The sequence below is a fragment of the Camelus bactrianus genome, chromosome 16 (assembly GCF_048773025.1).
Source record: "Camelus bactrianus isolate YW-2024 breed Bactrian camel chromosome 16, ASM4877302v1, whole genome shotgun sequence".
Lineage (NCBI taxonomy): Eukaryota > Metazoa > Chordata > Mammalia > Artiodactyla > Camelidae > Camelus > Camelus bactrianus.
In genome coordinates this window covers 40429772-40450345 of record NC_133554.1, presented here as the reverse complement: position 1 = coordinate 40450345, position 20574 = coordinate 40429772, and the positions used below count along the sequence as shown (strand labels likewise).

The following is a 20574-nucleotide window of genomic DNA, read 5'->3' as shown; positions in this document are numbered from 1 at the left end:
ATTCCTTCATCCTTCATACCAACACGTGCAGGAGCTGGAGCTGGGCCATTTAGGACCGGATGGTAAAGACAGTGGTGGTGGGGGTTGATTTAGATAAAGGAGTGAGTCTCTTTTACTGAATCTTAGTTTCTCGGACTCAGAAACACCCCGTTCACAGCCTCTCCTTCTCTCTTCTCTTTTCCCTTGAGCTCCGCAGGCAGAAGCTGCTCCCTGGCTGTTGTAAAAGTAGTCTTTGTTCTTGGAGTTCAACCAGCATGGGCCTCAGATTTCCATCACATCCACACTCTAAACTCCTCCTACACCACCTTCCTGACCTCCGGCTCAAGGAAGAAAAAAGCTGGCCGTAAACATCCTGGGCCAAGACATAAAACCTCCTCTCAACACTCTCCAGAGAGATTACCTAAAGGAGACCCTCCGGAATCCTCTCCAGAAAGCAGGCACAACCCTGCGAGAATCAGACATTCCTGCACAGACGAGCACAGAGGAAAGCTCACTTAGTAAATAGTTCTGGGGTAACTGTCCCACAGAGGTCGGGGTACGGAAATCGGGGCACTGTGGGTGGTGATGTGGAGTGTGGTCAGCAAAGAGTGGAGAAAATCAGGGTTCACAAAAGCAAGTTCTGGAAGTATGCCCGGCCCTGTCTGGGGGACAGAAACTCAGTGGACACAAGAGCTGGGGACAGGTTGGGAGACATACCATTCCACCTCAACATCCCCCTGCCTTTCTTTAAAAAAACAAAAAAACAAAAACCCTAATTCCTAATTTGGTTTCTAGTCCCCTAACTAATGGGGAAATGCCGTGTCCTGGATGGGGAATACAAACGTTCAGATACCAGAAAAGGGATGGACAGCCCCTTGTGAATCAAGAAACTAGCCTGAGATGATGTCTCATCGCCTTTGTGTCTCTTCTTCTCTGGAGGTCCTGGTAAAACATGTTTCTAGAACACATTCAGACAGCTCTTAAGCAGCTGTATCCCCAACACCAATCTAGATCCTAGGGAACCAGAGATCAAAACCATGGCTTCCATACACTCACGTCAGATTAATCCACCCCAGAAACGTCCCCCGGGGAACTGAAGATCCCAGTGGAGAGCTGGCTGACCTCGGCTCAGTAACAGCCATGCGCTGCTGGCCGGGGCTGCCCACCGTCCTGCACTTGTCATTTCTAGACACGATGAAAAGGAAGTATTAAAACCCATTGTTTATTAGTATTACTAACTTGTGGGTTTTCCCCCCAGATAGCTAGCTGAGGACAAGGAAGGATGACTGAGGTGTGTATGAAAGAGGAGTCTGGCAAGGGCCATCTCAGTTGGGGCAAGAGGGACAGCAAGACAAAGCAGTCCTGAGCCAGGTCTCCCGGGTGGGATGAGCTGGGCCAAGGGAGAGGCTTCCAAGGAAAGGGTCTTGTCGGGATGACAAGTCCCATAAAGATCAGGCAAGGCTTGGATGGTGACTGTGTTTCTGAGATATGCAGGTCTGAGCAGGAGAGAGACATTAAAAAGGGTTAAGGATTCCATAGGGCATCTCCTGCTTCGTCTTCCATTTCTCCTGCTCAGCCCCCACAATTAGATAGCCTTTTTCTTTTCTTTTTGCACATGCTCCATTCTGAAGACAGGCTCTGTGCCCACCTGGGGGTTATGATACTTGCTACAAAATCCCAAACAAAGGCTCCAAATACAGCTCAAAACCCTGGCTGGGAACCACATAAAAGGCAGGAAGAGGCTGGCGTGAGGTGGGGTCCAGCAGAAGTTAAAGGCTCTGCGTTCAGATGCATCACGTCCTGACCATGGTGCAGGATTTCTCCACCAAAGCTCCCGGGTCCCGAGTATAAGGCAGACTAGACTCCTGTCAGGAAACCAGGCAAGGCTATGCTCTTGTACAGAATCTTTCCGGCATTATTCTTGGCTCAGCTAACATTGCTTTGGCTTTAAGAAATCAATAAATAAAGCAAGCAGCAGGTCCCCTCACATCCACACTGGACTGAAGAGTTTTGCCCTTACCAAGCCAAAGGAGTATTTAGTCCAAGGAGATCTATTCTGCTGGATACCTGACACCTTCACATGATTTTTCCTTGGGAGGGCCAGCAGTCCACAGGCGGCTCTGCTCCATGAGATCAATGTTGCTAGGTTACCAGCAGTCACCGTGGTGAGGGAGCAGCCAGGGATTCCAGTGGGGTGGCTGGCGGGGTGGGGGTTGGAATCAGCAGGAGAAAGGGGTGAAGGGACAGAAAATAAAGTCCCAATGACACAATGACTTTTAAGGCTCTGAAGGGAAATAGCTGGATCCTGAAAGTTTCAGTTAGTTCTAGAAAGTAGATCAAAATCCTTTCCAGTAATCCTGAAAGATCTGACATAAAGAAGGTATAGAAATTACAGCTCTTACTCCTCTGGGTGCTTTGAATCCTGACCTAATCAAAAGGAAGAATGCCTTGATCTCATTCTATTATTTATCCTGACATTTCTGCCTGACAGTCTGGGAACAACAAACAAACTTTTATCCAGTAGGAGCTCAATAAGTACTGGTTAGCGGACTGGCCAGGACCCTCCCAGGGAAGGAGACCACAGTGGTGAAGGACAGCCAGGGGAGGGGGAGAGTTGTGTATAAAGTTCTGCAGCCACAGGGCAGTGTGTGATTTGTGGATGTGATGCAAGAAGCTATCACTCATATGCTCTTGTCACCAAGTCAACAAGGATACGGTCTCCTATACCACACACCCGGAGATTTTCCAGATCCCAGGCCTTTTCAGTCCTTTACTCCTGCCACTAAAATCCCACAGCTTCTTCCCAGTGAAGAGGCCTATGAAAAAAAAATCTGCTTTATTTGTTACAACGAGCCATAGATAAACAGATACAAAGAAAGTGTGTGCTGGCCAATTAAACAGAATGGCAGGCTCATGGCAGCTACATCACCCAGTGTTTCCATCCACTTGATGTATGTGAACCCCTATTAATGAGATGGCCTCTTTGGCTTCAGGTGGGGGTGAGGAGAAAAAAGGTTTTCCGTATGTTTCTCTAAGCCTTCTATACCTCCTTTTCCCTAAGGGAAAGCAAAATGCCATTAAACCCAATTCCTATTCAATGGAAAGAAGTCCAGTCAAGTAGAAAAGACTGAGGCTGATGTCACAGAGGCCTGGTTTGAATCCTTGTTCTATTATGCCATGAGGTCCCGAGCAAGCACCCGAGCAAGCATGGAACCTCTCCAAGGCTCACTGCCTTGGACCTAGGACAGAGACGTCTACAGCTACCACCCAGGTTGCTGAGACAACTAGGGGAGGTAATCTACGTTCACAGAGTACCTGGGATGAGCATGTGCCTGGTAAAGCTTCCTTTCCCTTCAACTGGGGTTCAGACCACATCAAAGGAATGTGGTGCTGGTATCATCACAGGTGCAGAAATGGACAGAAGACTGGGCTTAAGAAGATTTTTAATGCAGAGAGAGAGAGAATCCACATCGCAGAAAAGAGCTGGGGAAAGTTCAGCAAGATTTTTTTAAAAATAGGGTGTTTCAGCTTTTCACGAAGATGGCGCCGAAAGCGAAGAAGGAAGCCCCCGCCCCTCCCAAAGCCGAAGCCAAAGCAAAGGCTTTGAAGGCCAAGAAAGCAGTGCTGAAAGGCGTCCACAGCCACAAAAAAAAGAAGATCTGGACGTCACCCACGTTCCGACGGCTCAAAACACTGCGGCTCAGAAGGCAGCCCAAATATCCTCGGAAGAGCGCCCCTAGGAGAAACAAGCTTGACCACTATGCCATCATCAAGTTCCCCTTGACCACCGAGTCAGCTATAAAGAAGATAGAAGACAACAACACACTTGTGTTCATTGTGGATGTCAAAGCCAACAAGCACCAGATCAAACAGGCTGTGAAGAAGCTCTATGACATTGACGTGGCTAAAGTCAATACCCTGATTAGGCCTGATGGAGAGAAGAAGGCATATGTACGACTGGCTCCTGATTATGATGCTTTGGATGTTGCCAACAAAATTGGAATCATCTAAACTCAGTCCAGCTGGCTAATTCTAAATATAAAAAATTTTACTATAAAAAAAAATAGGGTGTTTCAAGGTCTTCAGACAACTGCTATTATCAATCACAATGAAAAAAATACAGCTGGGATGTCAGAGGACTTTCTAGACTCATTGGAACTTACACAAACTTTGACTAATCCACTCAAAATTCCAGACTCAAAAAGCCAAGAACCAGAAAGCTGGCAGTTTTTCTAAGTCTTAGAGCACAAAGACAAAAGACCACAGCCTCCTGGTTAAAGGCTTGATTTCGGTCAAGAAACAGGTTCAAATCTCACCTCCTCCACCCATCAGCTGTATGATCCTTGGCTTCTTGGAGGATCCAGTAAGAAAGCAGTGCATTAAGCCCCATCCCTGCACATGTTAAATGCCTAATAGGTGGTGAAGATAGTGTTGTAACAACAACTTGAAAAGCTCTGAGCTCTGATACCTAGAGTGACTCTGCAATTCAAGTCAAAAAGCAAGACTGTGGGAAAGTGGAGATAAATGGGAAATGCAGACAGGTTAATCCTTGGGGGTGGCGGGATGCAAGGTGAGGGTGGGGCCTAGGCTTTCAAGTTTAAGGGTGGGGCCTAGGCTTTCAAGTTTAAGGCCAGGGATGCTCATACTTCAGGATGAGGGACAAAGCACCAAAAAACTTTGTCTTTGCTCCTCCTGGACTTGCCACACAAAATGTACCCTCTCCCCCAAACAAAGTGCATTCAGGAACGCGTCCAGATCACAAGCTCTTACCCTTAGTCTAAAGAAAAACGCCCCAAAACCAAGGTCCAAACTTGCCAAGACATTAAATTTGAAACAACCAAAGCCAACACCTCACGTGTGAAGGATCTTAATTAAACAGTATCCAAAATGCCAGTGTGAACTCAGTGTCTGGACCTACTTATTATGAAATAAACTTGATTAAGAACAAATCCCTTTTAAGAAGAGGAAAGAAACCAGCAACTCTCATGCACATCAAATGCTGTTCTCAATTAGCCCTTTTCCTCTGAACTTCACAAGGTACCAGCAGGTGGGAGATAATTAACGTTTTAATAAAACTTGTCCTACATGCCTCCATTGGAACCTTTTTGTTCTGCAAAGCTTTTCCCTCTCCAGCCCAAAGATACATCCACAAAGGAAATTTTTTTTTCCAAAAGATCATTTTTCTGGTTACATTTGGGGTTTTATGGCTTCAGGAAGATGAGAGTGGAGGAGGTAATTTATGAAAAGGACTATTTCTCTTCATCCAAATTTACATTTTATAAGGGAGTGAGTATGGTTTTTGGGTCCTCCTCCCAGGCCTCTCAGGGGAATGAAGTCCTTGCTCCCACTTGACAAGACTTGCGGAGCCATGAGAGGTCTGCGGGGCAGTGCAGGCCACGCCACCCGTTCTTGAGTACAAGCCCTCCATTTGCAGGAACTGCTGACTTTCACAAAGCTTGTATTTTTCCCTTATAAATCTCGTCTTGAAAGGCAGTCATCTTATAGCTCGCCACCCTCGCCCGCAAACCTCAGCATCCACGTAAGCCCTTTCTAGTAGAAAAATGCTACTGCTTGAGCAGTTTCAAATTAATTAGGTCTTCAACAATCTGTCCTGCTGCCCACACCATGACATTGGCATCACAAGAGCTTACGGTAGCACATGGCAGAGAGCAACTCATGAAGACACTCTAAGTCGAGACAAGGACAGAAAAGGAAACCCAGGCAGTGAGGAAAAAAAAAAACCCAACAATGTTGGTTAAATACAGGGGATCTGAACCCAAGACTTGGGCTTTTAACTCTGGATGGATCCAACTGCATTTAATTTGAGAGTAACCTAAGCTAACCCCACCATGCACAACCCAATAATTATAATTTTTGGCATTTTAATTGGACTCAGACCTCAGAGTTTGAATTTAAGAGGGTGAGTAAAAGCAATGTGTGTAGGGATTACAGCTGAAATGCTGCCTGCAAGTTACAGTTCATTTTCTTCTCAGGACTTTCCAAGTCTTCCCAGGCGCCTCTCTGCTGCCAACGCACAGCCAGGCCTCCCACCATCCAAGTGCCAGGTTCCTGTGCAGCACTGGAGCCTCTCTGCCCCCACCCCCACCACGCACACAACCACACCGGCGCGAGTGTGTACAGCGGGGCTTGGCAATCTTGGCGCCGTTGACTTTTCATTGGGGCACTGTCTTGGGCGTTGTGGAGTATCTGGCAGCATCCCTGGTCCTACTCATTAGATGCCAGCAACACCCAACCAGCTATGACAATCAAAAACATCTCCTGGGGGGAGGGTAGAGTGCTCAAGTGGTAGAGCGCACGCTTACCATGTACAAGTTCCTCTAAAAATAAATGAATAAATAAATCTAATTACCTCCCCCTCCCCCACCCAAAAAAAACCTGAAAAAAAATTTTTTAAATCTCCAGAAGCCACAGGGGATTTTAGGACAGTGAAACTATTCTGTGTGACATTGATGGTGGGGACGGGTCATTCTATGTTTGCCAAAACCTACAGAATGTATGACACAAAGAGTGAACTGAACCCTAATGTAAACTATGGGCTTTCGTTGGTAAGTTATCAATATTGGCTCATCAGCTGCAACAAATATGCCGCATTGATGCAAGATGTGAGTAACAGGAGACCCTGGGGGAAGGGCGGGGGTATATGGGAGCTCTCTGCACTTTCTGCTCCATTTTACTATAAACCTAAAACTGCTCTTAAAAATACAGTTCATTTTTTAAAAACGTCTCCAGACACTGCCATGTGTCCCTATGGGGCAAAACTGGCCGGCTGGGAACCCCTGCTAGGAGGGCAGGCCGAGTCCCTCCCACTGCTCTGCTGGTGTCTCAGGTGGACCCATCCAGTCATATCAGGTCGCACTTCCAGATGGAGTGAGTTTTCTCAGTGTGCACAGACTGTGGGGACCCCTCTAGAGACTCCTCCTTTTATTAGGGGAGCAAGCGAGGAGATCTCTTAGGAAAACCCAGGCAGAGACTGGACAGAGGGGCTCAATCCTCCCATCCTGGCCTCAACGACAGCGCCCCGGCCATTCCACCCCATCCTTGGTAAGAACGCCCACCCTCCCTGGTCACCTTGTCAAGAATTATCTCCACAGCCCAGAAGCCTGAGACAAGGAATGAAAGAATTAGGCTTCTGAGAGGCCAGCCAAAGTAGGTGAACCCCCCCACCCTGGGGTCCTCCTGGTGGTGGCTGGCATGGCTTTGGCAGAGTTACGGTGGAGACAGGGGCCCATGTCCACTGTCCCCTGGCTTTGCAGCACATGTGCTAACACACTCCCGTCCCCGCAGGATACATAACTGGGATGTGACAAATATGAAGTTTAAATCCGCTGGATGGAGCACGGCATCACCTCGGAAATGTGGGCAAACACAGGGCCCCCTTGCAGCCCACCCGGCCGGTCACTCCAGACATTTCCCTGCAGTACTGGCTCTCCCCTTCACTTAACCCATGGCCTGATTTCCTTCCTCTCTTCTCCTTTCCTTGCACTCCTTCCCTTTATAGTTCATCTTCTCTAAAAGAAAGGGGAAGAAAAAGGGCTTCCAGAGAAGCAGAAGAATGAGAGAGGGTAATCGGGAGAAACCCTCTGGGACGCGCTGGCATGACAAAGCTAGGTGTGGGGACAAAATGCAATTAAATACCATTGAAAAGTCGCTACAGTAATACTTCTCCGCTCAAAAAGCCCTCATCTTTCCCAACATCATTCATTTCTCTCCACATTGTCGACTTTTTCCTAGGTTAAACCTCCTGGTAAAATGGGCCTCATGAATTGTTCCTGCACCTTCCAGGGTTGTGGGGAGGGTTAAGTGTATATCCCAGAATTTAACCTAGCGCCCGGCAGACCCCTCGTACTTACTAGATGGTTTCAGCTATTATCCGTATTTGTATTTTGACTGCATTTTTAACTAAATCTAAACATTTATTAAGCTCTCCAGCCCCCCTACATCATCTCATCCACCCTAGCCCAGGGGTATATCTGTAGAATTGACATTTGTTTTTACAGAGAGCTGTTCCTGGTAATAGGACCTTCCCATCTAATTCAAAACTCCCATGAAACCCTCTCCCAACAGACACTTCAACCTTTTCAGATCTCTGAGACAATAAAAAGGACCAAGCAGCCCTGGCCACCGAAACTGACACCAGCTCAACCACTCACATGTGGCCACTCAGTTACAACTCACCCATTTCTCAGCTGCCACGCATCACAGAGACTACTCTCTCTTTTTTCAAATCGGTCCCTTCTTATGCCTCACTGTTTAAATTATGCCTCTCAGAGAAAAACCCCTGCAGCAGATAAACACAGGATCTGTAATGGAAACTCCAGCACGCCCAACAATAGTGCCACTGTCACACACACGTGAGCTCTCATGAAAGCAAGGGATTGGCAACCCAGGGCTGCCATGCCCAGGAAAATTATTTCCTGTGGGAGAAAGAAAACAACCTTCAGCTCCTGGCAGGTCCCGGGCAAGCCCAAGCCAGGCTCACTGGAGGACTTGAAGGCTCTGTCTTTGGGAAGGGGAGGCGGAGGTAAGAGTGGTTCCCACCCTCAAATGCCCAGGTTGGGAAAGGCAGTTGGGTGAGCCTCAACGCTGCAGCACGGAGGACTGGCTTTCCTCTAGCAAAGCAAAAACAAAGCCACCAGGGGCTGCCCCACACTGCTTCCGGGACCATCAATTAGCAAGATGGGTCTTGTGGTCATGTGAGAAAAAAGAAACTCCATTCCTTTTTGCAAGCACCTTCCTGGGTTGGATGCATTTTTATCCCATCAGTTAGAGGCAGAAAGGCAATCACTTAAATTTAATAAGAGAAGGAAAACACTGGGCTGCCTTACTGACATCCTGCATGTTCCGCTATTACTGAAAGGAAATAGAGAAATTACAGACAGCACGAGCTATTAGCTTAATAATGTCCAGTCCAGGGGTAATCAGCAAAGACTCCTTCCATACGGGGTGCGCTTCAACTCAGTGTTAAGGGATTCCTTCCTTCAGGATTATTTAAGGATGACTTGACACTGTGCGCCTAGGAGTTCTCCGTGCACTGAGCCGGCCAAACAATATTTAATTCTCAAATTACCTACCCACTGCTGCCCTTTTCTTCCTTCTTCTATTCATCTTTGCCCCCCCCACCCCATCCGGACTTCCTGACCCTGTTCTTCACCTAACTCAGGGTTTCTCAATCTGAGGTCCAGGAGGCCAGATAGTTTCGATGTGGCAAGGTGGGTGCCCACTGCACTGCCAGAGGTTCAGCAGTACCCCCTCCTGTCAGGACAAATCCCCTCTCTTAGGGCAACACTGCGTTCGGCTGAGAACCGCTGTCCTATCCTGTACATTGTACTCTTTGAAAAAAAAATTCCCCTTCACTTCCCACTGCCTGGAATACTTTTGGTCCCATTTTTATCTCCCAACTCCTATATTTTGCTGTTAGGAACCAGTTTTGGACATCACATCCTTTGGAAAACTACCCTGACACCCGCCCTCCACTCCCCTCCGAGGAGGGAGGAGGGCTGGGGTTCCTCCTCTGCATGCCCATCCTGTGCACGCTTTTCTGATACCCAGGTGACAGGACCTGTCTCCTTCATTTAATAATTCATCCATCCATTCATGAATTCCACGAAATGGGACCACAAGTAAGATATTTGGGTTTCTGCTCTCATGGGTTTATATCCTAGTGATGGAGAACAGGCAATAAACAAGAGCAACCAAGAACATGGCAGATATCAATAAGAGCTACAGAGAAAACAAAGCGGGTGTCTCCCCCTCAGGGAGACTTAGCTCCTCAAGAGCAAAGACTGCTTTATTCATTATTGTATCTACAGGCATCAGCAGTAAGCCTCAAAAAAACAAACCCAAATAACCTAGCCCTTTCCTCCTTTCTCTCTAGGCATGTGCCATTTTCTGCTCTGTATGGGCACAGCGGTTCTCTCCCGGGGGACAGTAACCTTCTTGAAGGCTGCTGTCAAATCTATAGATTTTACAGGGAGAAAAATCAGAGAGTTTTTGTTAAATGATTTTCCTCCAACTATAGCTTCTAACACTGAAATTTTACTACAGATATAGTTTAAAAGCTTAAGAGAAACAAGCATTTCATAGCGGGGGAGGGGAGAAGGCTCAGAAGCAGCGACTTGTCCAAGGTCACACAGTCAGTAAACCGGATGACGCCCCTGGCTCCAAAACCCAAGCTCTTTACTCCCCACCACGTACAACTGCCTCTTGTAGAATCAGACAGACCCAGATAGGGTAAAAATGTCAGGAGGAAATCTCTTTCCTGACAGAAGGCTGTTGGCAAACCCTGGCCAGCACTGAGGATCCTCCCTGGGTGGGAAGGGGGAGGTGGTGAGTTTATTTACAGGCAAAAGGGATCTGCCCGTTCAAGGAGAAGAAAAATGAATGACATTAATTTTTCAAATTTTTACCACTGGGACTGGGCCTCCACTTCAGTGCTTTACCAGCAAGGCCAAGAATCACTCAAAAGCGAACGCCTATGAAGAAGAGGGCCAAAAATGTTGGCCTTTTCTTCTTTTCAAAGCAAAAGAGGTTTGCAATATTTAAAAGCATGGAATCGTTCTGCACAGATGTTAAAAATGACCCAATCTGTTGGGCTGAAAGCATCTTATGAGAGTCAGGAAGGCTCTGAGGGACAAGCATGGACGTCAGGAAGATGGATCTGTATTCTAATCTGCATCCATTTTAGCCTCTTCAAAATCGGGGGCTAGGAGGGAGGAGGTATGAGATCTAAGTTAAGTGGGACAACACCACCTGGCACAGAAGTGGACACTAACCTCTTCTGCAGTTTATGCCCGGGAAGAACGTTGGCCTGGGAAACAGGAGATCTGGTTCCACCTCCCAGCTCTGCTCTGCCTCAATGTGACTCCAGTGGGTCTTCTGCCCTGACCTCAGTTCCCTCTCCCGTCCCTCCCGCAGACAATGGTCACAGGATTAAGTGACACACCATCAGTTAAAACCAGAACAATGCCCGGCAATTTTAAGCACCCAATAAATGTTAGCCATATCTGATATCAATTGGATTTTGTCCTGTAAACACTCACCCCAAAAGCTTCCCTTGACTGGCTATTTATGCCTGGTCTAGGACCGTTCCATCTGTCTGACAGCTGGACAGCAACACCAGTCAGCCCTCCATGGTCATCTCCCCAAAATACCCCTGGAGTGTCTGCCCCAACTGATGAGTCAAGAATGAACCTGAAACCAAGGGCAAGTATTAATACTATCCACCTACCTCTCACCAATCTAACCTACTATTCACTGCTCCCACACACACCAAGAACAAGTATTTATAATCCATCCCAGACATAAATCAGCATTAGCGCTCTCATGCTTAGAAACTACAAAAGTAATAGAAAAAAATTTTTTTTTCATTTCCTATATCAACTTCTGATAACCATGACCTTCCAGTAGGCGTCGTCAGAATGTCCTTCTGGACTCACAGACATAGAAAACAAACTTATGGTTAACAACAGGGAGGGGGGCGGGGGAGGGATAAAATAGGAGTTTGGGATTAGCAGATACACACTACTATATATAAAATAAACAGCAAGGTCCTAATGTATAGCACAAGGAACTACAATCTATAATCTACTATGAAAAAGAATATATATGTATAACTGTATCACTGTGCTGTATATCTGAAACTAACACAACATTGTAAATCAACTAAACTTCAATGTAAAAAAGAGACTATCTTTCTGAACCCCGGAAATCATGGTGAAGGTCTTAAGCATCCCTCCACAGAGACTGGCACAGACTGATTAGGGAGAGAGTAGTGATGAAAAAAGACATAAGAAACATGCTGCCTCACTGGGCTCTCTGACCTGGCCCCACCCTGCCCCAAAAGCGTGTGCAGAGAAGGCTATTTACAGTCCACGGTCATTCAGTGGCAATGCCACAGGCTTTCCACCAAAACCTGTTCACAAAGACATGAGGAGGGATTAAAGGGAAGAAAGGAGAGCACAGAGACATAGTGGTACCTGTCTCCACTTGTCATTCTAACACAGCGGGCTGCCATCCAGAACAGTTCAACGCAATGAACGATTACAAACACATCAGCAACCAAAGCGCTGACAGTTATCCGGTGCCTACCTCTTCCACTCGCCCACGAGCTTTATCCGCATTGGCTCCCGTAGTATCCAGACAACTCCCCGAGAGATTATCATGCCCACTTTCCAGACGGAACACTAAGGTTCAGAGAGGCTAAGGAACCCGCCCGAAATCATCAGCCCCTAAATGGCTCAGCAGGATTTGAACCCACGCTGTCAAACTCCACAGCCTGAATTTAAAGATCAGAGTAGCTCCCTTCTGGAGTAATCTCTCAGAGCCCTCCCTCGACTCTCCAGATTCTTAATAAAGTTCATGTTGCTTTGCTGTGGGGGAGGGAGGGAGTCACTAGACCTGTGGACCAGGAGGAGTTAAGGCCACACTTGTGGGCTTAGAACTCCAAGTTTTCTAGTTTTGTGGGCTGAAGTCAGGCTTGTAGCATTAATTTTAATGTAAATTTTTGGGGAGGTGATTCATGCAGAATTCTTGCCAAGAATTTTAATAATTAGATGGAATTAGCCCAAACTCTGTCTGTACATGCTAACAGCATCTGCTGATTCCAGTTATCCCGGAAGCCCCACGGGGCCTGGGGAGGGGCTGGCCAAGGCTGCACGGGGATGGTCAGTGGAGAAAGACACCTGTGGCCCGCCCGCCATATCGGCCTTCCATCCTGTGAACAACCTGCTCCACGTTTCTAATACCCATCACCACCCAGGACCAGAGGAAGGGAGGAAACCAATTAGAGAAAGCTCATAAAAGAAAACCTTTCCCAGTGGTCTCCTTTCTACTGAGAGCTGAGGGCTATAACGTGGTCCTTTCTAATGTGATGATTTTCAGACTTTCCCTGCTCTGGGTCAGTACACCCCCATCAGCAACAGGGACTCATCTACTTGGTGGTATTTCTTTAAGGAGAGAGAGAGACAGGGGGAGAATCCAAATCTTTACTCCTCACCATTCAAGAATCAGACTCGTTAAGGGTGGAGACCTGCAGAATTTGGCAGAGCCCCCAGGAGAATCTGTTTCCCATCTTCCTCTCCCCTTCTCTCCTGGTCACACACAAGCACATACGTACACACACGTGTGCTCACATACAAACTCACACTCTCACACTCACAGCCCCATGGATCTAACGCACACCCCCCCACCCCAAACAAGTACAGTGCCAATGAATCAAGTCTTTCCTGGAAGGTGGTGCCATTAAGACCACAGAAATTATGTTAAAATTATAAGATAATTCATAAGCTTCTTAAAGCAGTCTTCAAAACAGAAAGGAAAGTTTAGATCAACCTGATCCCCTCCTGCCCCAAAATGGGGGATGTGTTGTTATATGCCAGGAGAGTAAAATATAAAGGAATATTATTTGCCTAAGACATAAATTACGCTATTAAAAATCATGGAAAATTGTTCAAGCCATTGCTGTCCAACAGAAATATAATGTGAGCCACTTATAATTTTAAATTCCTTGATAGTCACATTAAAAAGGTAAAAAGAGACAGCTGAAATTAATTGTAATATATGTTAACTCATATCCAAACTAGTATCCTTTCAATATATAATTGACATAAATAAGTATTACTAAGGCTATTTTATGTTTTTGTCATACTTAGTCATTGAAATCAAGTATGCATTTTAAACACTAACACACACTTCAGTTTGGACTATCTACATTTCAAGTGCTATACAGCCACTAGGAATTGGTATCTTAAATTTAAAATTTTAAAAAGGTCCAGATTTCCAACTTACTTCTAAATTGTGTATTTCTGAATGACTATAAGTAATGAATACTTACTATGTTCTTTAAAGTTTTTTTTAAAAGAAAAAAAATGTTAAGCTCACCCTTGCCCATTTACTACTAAACAGCTCTGGACAAGTAATTTCAACCTTCCTGAGCTTTTGTGACAGCAATTGTAAATGGAGATGAAAAAAGCCAATATGATTTCCCTTACAGGGCTGTTGTAAGGATCCCATGCTATATGCATATCAAAGTCTTTTGTATAGTATTATTCAAATGCTAACTATCATTATTACAGATCCTGTAAGAAAACAGATCATCCTTGCAAATCAATAGCATTCCTTTTTGGAGTCTATAAACGTTTTGCACACGGCTGTCCTTCCTTCCCAGAGGCATGTGAACAATAAGAAACGCTTATCAATAGTCCCCCAGCACTACTGGTACCCTATCACAAGCTATAAACCTTCACTTTAAATGAAAAATCCCCTCATAATTTCCAAGTGATACTTGAACTGCTTTGTTGAATAGAGATTTTGTTAAAATGAAGACCTTGCTTTTAAAACAGGAAGACATTCCTGGTCAGTAAATTCTAGAGGGAACTAACTAGTTTTGCCTCCTAGAGAATTAGCCAATTCAAAAGACAGGTTCTAAACTAGTGAACAAAGATGGAAAACATCCACCCCTCCACCTCATCCACCCACCCCTCCACCTCATCCACCCACCCCATCTTGTTCCTTTCCCTCCAGCCTTCTGGTTCTTTTAAGAGTTTTCACAAATTATTGGTGAATCTGGATGGTTAGAAGCAATCAATATTTTAAGACTGAGAAGAAAGCTGATGTCTAAACATTGGACAGCTGAACAAAAGACCTTCAAGACACCCCTCTCATGCTAATCTGTTCTGATAATGGAAACAATAACCCAAGCCTCAAAGTGGTGATTAAGTGAGTGAGTGATTAGTAGGCAATCATTTTATGAAGAGTGACTTATATAAAGAAAAATCAGAGAAAGCTTTTGTCTTTGAGAATTAATTGCAGGCAGAGAACAAACCTTTGTTTCCAAAGGCCATCTGAGGGACTTGGCATCAGTACCCCTCCCTGGAGACACAGAACGCTGATGGCAGGCATGAAGTATCCTCACTTCACAGCTCAGCCATACCTATGGCTTCTGAGGTTTCTAAGTCCAGGTTGTACCTAAGATCAGCCTTTCCCAAAATGTGTTCTGCATGATGCTTCCAGGCATTACAATTTTGGGGGTTGGGGAGGATGGACAAGCGAGTTTGGGGATACCCCAGATCCGCACGAAATTCAGCAGGTTCTTCTACTGCTCAGAGATTTAAGATGAGTGCGTCCTGCAGGAGAGAGGGATCTGACATGGACTGGACCTTTTTTCAGATATCAGATCTCAAGTATTCTCAAATTGACATGAATACATCTTCAGGCGCTTCCACTTTCATAAACGGTCATAAAATACATTAGGTGGCAGAAAAAAAATGAAAGTAGGTTCTCTCCTGAAACCAGCTGAGAATCTGTTTCGTTGTTTCCACACTTGTAGAACTAACTGCACATCAGAGCTGACCCACAACAGCGCCAGACTCAGCACCCACAGATATAATGGGAGTAGCTTCACCCACCTACCTGTGATTTCTCTGTTCTACCTCCCAGGCTCTCCTCCCTCCCTAGAGACACCTGTGGCCCCTAATCAAAGGTATTCCTGCTTTTGTACCTAAAGGTACTGATATGAAAGGTATAAACATTCTGATATAAAAAGTGTAAACATTCTGGAACAAAATATAATCATAGTAACTTTTATTGTCTTAACCTAGTGTTCCACAGAGCTTGCTCAGAGTAGCAACAACAAAGGAAGAACCATTTCAGTTCTGACCACTGACTTTTGACCTCTAGACCCAGTGGGGCTGCTTCAAAAATCCACTTCTTTGGACTGACACCGTCATGGTCAAATCCGAACAATGCACTGCAGTGGTTCCCAAACACAGGCCAAGGGCCCCCTGATGAGGGTGCCAGAGTCATTTCACAGGTCTTCCAACCACATGAGCACCAAAATTTGTCTGCAGACCAAAAACTCAAAAGTACAACTGCTATTATAGGAAATCCATGAAACATTTTGATTTAAAAAACCGAAAACCAAAACTTAGCGCTTTCAATAAATACACCCCTTTGCCAGTGATCTGTCTTATTAGCAAAAGAATAACATATCTCAGTATCTTCTTTCAAGTTACAGATTAATTAAATGATTTTAAAAATTCTTTGATTTTGTTTCTCAGTCTTAATCCCCTTAGACGTGGCTACATTTGAAATGACAAATGCTCATAAACCCAAACATTACTCAACTCTCCTCCTTGAAATTCTACAATTTTCTCTTCTTTGGCAAGGAACAGATTCGATTTGTTTATTTTTCAGTAACACCAAATAGTGGGAGCTGTACATTTAGAATAAAGCCTCAATATAACATTTTGATAGACCTGCACTGACTAGAAAAAACAACAAAGCCATCAAAACCATGATGACCTCTGACTATTCACGAAAGACGGCATTTCTTTATTTCTGGGGAGTTTCTCAAGGGATAAAAAAAAAAAAAAGGAAGCTTTATAAACTTGTGTTCCAAAGGAAATGAAAGTTAAAGAAGTGATGCTTGCAAACTAGACTAATGAGAAATGGCATACAATAGATAACATATCTTAAGAAATGTTCACAAGTAAGATCTCCTTTAATATCTAGTTCGATTCCCTATGGACTATAAATGAATCATCATGAAATACTCCTAACATAAAGACAGTTTATTTGCCAGGAGAAAAATCTTAGAAGTCATTTCACTTATTCACAGGGTAGATTTCGTGAAGACCTACAAAAGCCATCATTTTTCTACTAAAAGTTCTATCCAGTTCTCAGCTGGAGCAACATGGCACACCTTCTAAATCAATCTATGGCTTAAATTCTAATCTTTACAACTGGCACAGAGAGATGATAAAATGTTTTCCAAATGCTGTGGGAATTTTTTTTTTAAAGCTCCCAATGTATAATAGTGTTTTTTTTGTTTTTGTTTTTTGAAAGAATTTATCATCAGTTCCAAGTTAGAGTCCGGTTGCAACAAATGCTCAGAACTGATAACTTAAAAAAAAAAACAAACCACTTTCTCTATACAGCATCACTGCTTCGATGAATTAATGCCAACAAATGTGGTCAGTATTGTTTCCAGATTCTTCAAGCAATTGTACTCCTTGTATGGTCGACCCAGTCCGTCTGTCCTTGATTAGTTAATTTTCAGTCATCTGCAAATTCAAAAGTGAAAATGCAGAGGCATCTGGGCCCCTTTATTCAGCAGTAGAACAAGAAATGTGGGCACAGTTCATAAACTTTCTCACATAGGTCTTCATAAAACAAATACACTGCAGAAAGAGTCCCCTCCCTAGATGAAAAAGCCTTTGGGAGGACAGTATTTTTTTTTTTTTTTAAGAATATGGACTTTAGGAAAGATTCCTTCTTGTTATAGCTTATCTTTTTTCAGTTTTTTATAAAGTATCCTTTGCTGATTAACTCCATTCTGTCTATTATCTCAAAGGATTCCAAGTTCCCACAATACATATGTATTCAATTTTATTGCTTTGCACTTGATATATTGCTTTGTAACTGTTCAAGGCATTTTTTTGTGAACATTATGTTTCTGTCTCCCAAACTATACTCTAAGCTTCTTAACGATTAAAAACCATGCCCTGCCTCTTCCTTGGGATTTTTTCTTTACTATGACTGCATTAAACCTATAAATTAATTCTGATTAAATGACATCTTTACAATATTTCATATTTCCAGCTAGTCTGTTTCTCCATTAATGCAAGTTCTTTTTTCCTTTAATGTCTAACCAAAGTTTCCTCTATAAAAACAAAACATGCACATGGTTAAAAAAAAAAAAAAAAAAAAAAAAACAAGTGAGTCTCTCTCTCCCACCCCAGATTCCGGTCTCACCCTGAGAGGTAAGCCCCTTACATAGTTTCCGGAAGATGTTTGTGCATATGCTTATTTATATAAGCATAAATACCATCTTTCCCTGCCCCCTTGTTTTTTTTTAAACATTTTTTTATTGAGTTATAGTCATTTTACAATGTTGTGTCAAATTCCAGTCCTGCCCCCTTGTTTTTAAAAAGCTGGGCCAGTTATCAATATATTACCTCTCAGTTGGCTTAAAAAAAATAAATTTAAAGAGAACAGACCCATTTTCATAGATAAGGCAAGAAGAGTGAATTTGGAGCAAAGAGACAATAAACTGATATTGGGCACAGAGGCTAAATATAAGCACACTATACACAGCACCAACTATAAATCTGTTCAATGGCTGAACTGTATTCCACGGTGTGGATATACCATAATTTACTTAACCAGTCTTTTACTCACAGGCACTTACATTGTTTCACATTTTAACTACTGCTAATACTGCTACAATGAATATCTTTGTAAAGACATCTTTGTTTATAATTTGCAAATTCTATTAGATAAATTCCTAGAAAATTGAATCGGTAGGTCAAAGGTTGCATACATTTTCATTTTGAGTGACATTGCCAAAGAAACTCCATCAGTTTACATGTGTAAGTGTCTGCTTCTCCACACCTTTCCAACACCATATGCTATCAAGTGTTCTTTCTGCCAATCTAATAATGACATACTGCATTTTACCAGGTGCATTTCTTTCATTGTAAGTAGAACTGGGCATCTTTTCATGTTTACAAACATGTTATATTTTCTTTCTCTCTTTAAATTCTTAACTCAAATTGATTGTAAGAGCTCATTATGCACTAAGGAAAAAAAAATGGCCCTTTTCTCAGTTTGTATGATGGAAATATCTTTTCCTGGTCTATGGTTTGTCATCTGATCTGGTTTCTGGTATTCTGAACCACACAGAAGTTTTATATGAGTCATCTCTTTTATATTCATCAACAAAATCTAGCTTAATTTCCTGAAAACAAATATATGCTAACTTCCCTCCAAGAGAGGTGAAAGACAGAAAAATTAACAACCACTCACCCAAAAATCCTTCCCCTGAATTTGTGAGAATATGGAAGAGCAAATAGCTGCTAACCAAACCACTGCCAGCACCCAATGACAGAAAGGAAAGGGCATCTGCAGAGCCCTGGAAAGGCACGTTTTCTCCTTTTGTTTTCAAAGTCCATATGCTTGTCAGCTTCCCAGAGTCCAACAACCCTCTTTGTCTGCAGTAAAATATGCCTGGGCTTAGCTGTTTCAGAACAGAAGAAGTGATTATGGATGAAGATTTTGGCCCTTGCCCTGCCACAGCAGAGACTCTTCCACACAATACCCAGTTCAAGAGGCAAAGAAAGGAGATTTGGTCAATTTCCCAGAGAGATGATGGCCCAACACAAGACCAAAGGGAAAAAATGGTACTGAGGCAGGTTCTCCAACTACCCACGAAGTCCCTGGGCAATGAACAGATGACTAATGTGCTCAGATAACTATTTCTCTCCGGGCACCTTCTTCTTCTTATCCTTTCTAGTAGACGAACAGAGAAAAATGAAGTAGAAAAAAACATTAAAAATGATCTCTCTCTTCCCCTACACTGGCATAAAGTCACTCACGTTACAGCAAGGACATGAACTCTAATTAGAATGGAGGGCTCTCCCAAATTCAGGGAAGAGTTTTACTGCATTCTTTCTGTTCTTAATATTTGAACATGATTGTACCACATGAATGTCCATACAAATGGGATAGTTAATAGTCTGTGATATGCAAAGATTCTTTGTAATAAGTATTTTTTATTTAACCATCATTTCTTGAGTACTTGTCATGTGTCCAGATCTGTAGATTCGGAGTCCTTGCCTTCCAGAAGTATACGAGAGATTGAAACACATAAAACTGTGATTTCGGTAACCTGTTTTAAGTCTTTTCTTGGAAGAATGTACTGAGTGCTAAGGAAAAACATAGGTGGCACATCCAATCAGACTGCAAGTCAGGGAGAGAACCACAGGCAGGGTGAATGTGGACTATTCCAAAGAGAAGTCTGGAAATAAAAAGCAAAGTGATGGGACAACGGCTTAATTGAGGATTCAGTAAGGAAGAAAGAAAAAAAACTTTTTTTTAAGGAAAAAGAAGGTAAACAATGAGATAGTAGAGATCAGACTAAAAACCAACACAGAGGTTTGTAACTGACAGAGCAAGCAGGATTCCCAGAGACAAGAAGATATACAATTCAACAAATACTTATTAAATGCTACCTTGTGTCAGCATTAGACCAAGTAGAGACAAAGATGAATAATAAAGATTTGCTTCTAACCCTCAAAGAACTCACAGTCCACTGGGTGAGGTAATGAACTAAACGTGTAATATAGCAGAGAGAGCGTATCGTAATATGAGAAGTACAAAGCACTGTTTAGGTACATGCGAGGCGTACCTAAGCCAAATTTAGGGAATCACGACTTCCTGGAGGAACTGATGATAAGTTCATGCGATCAAGAGCAGACATGGAGGAAAGAAAGAAAACAGGACAAGTAAAAATATTAAAGGGCAGGGGGAGGTGGCAGAAAGGAACTTGTATTGGAAAAAATAGGATTTTATAGTTGAGAATAAGTGGGATTATGATTAGGACCTTTGGAGCACAGAAAAGTTAAATTCTAGATGACCTCTGGGAATTGTTTCTAAGAAAGAAATAAAAAGGGGAATGAGTTAGTGCATAGTGTATTGCTCACCAGCTTTGGGGCAGGAACAAAGTCCCTAACTAGCAAGGATTCGCTGGGGCTGGAAACTTGGCATGGCGGTAGACCCAAAAGAGCAAGGGTGACA

At 43.6% G+C, this 20574-nt stretch overlaps 2 protein-coding genes across 4 annotated transcripts in view; one reads left to right on the top strand and one right to left on the bottom strand.

Moving 5' to 3' along the window:
• The window catches only part of NXN (nucleoredoxin), a 127216-nt gene that overhangs the window by 56005 nt on the left and 50637 nt on the right, over positions 1 to 20574 (bottom strand). The window lies entirely within an intron of this gene.
• LOC105071532 (large ribosomal subunit protein uL23) lies at positions 3500 to 4044 on the top strand. Its single transcript, XM_045519007.2, has one exon. The coding sequence runs from the start codon at positions 3520 to 3522 to the stop codon at positions 3988 to 3990; it is 471 nt and encodes a 156-aa protein (XP_045374963.2). The 5' UTR covers positions 3500 to 3519; the 3' UTR covers positions 3991 to 4044.

What these genes read in the sequence shown, in the direction of transcription:
- LOC105071532 (XM_045519007.2), top strand. Translation starts at nt 3,520, where the DNA reads ATGGCGCCGAAAGCGAAGAAGGAAGCCCCCGCCCCTCCCAAAGCCGAA.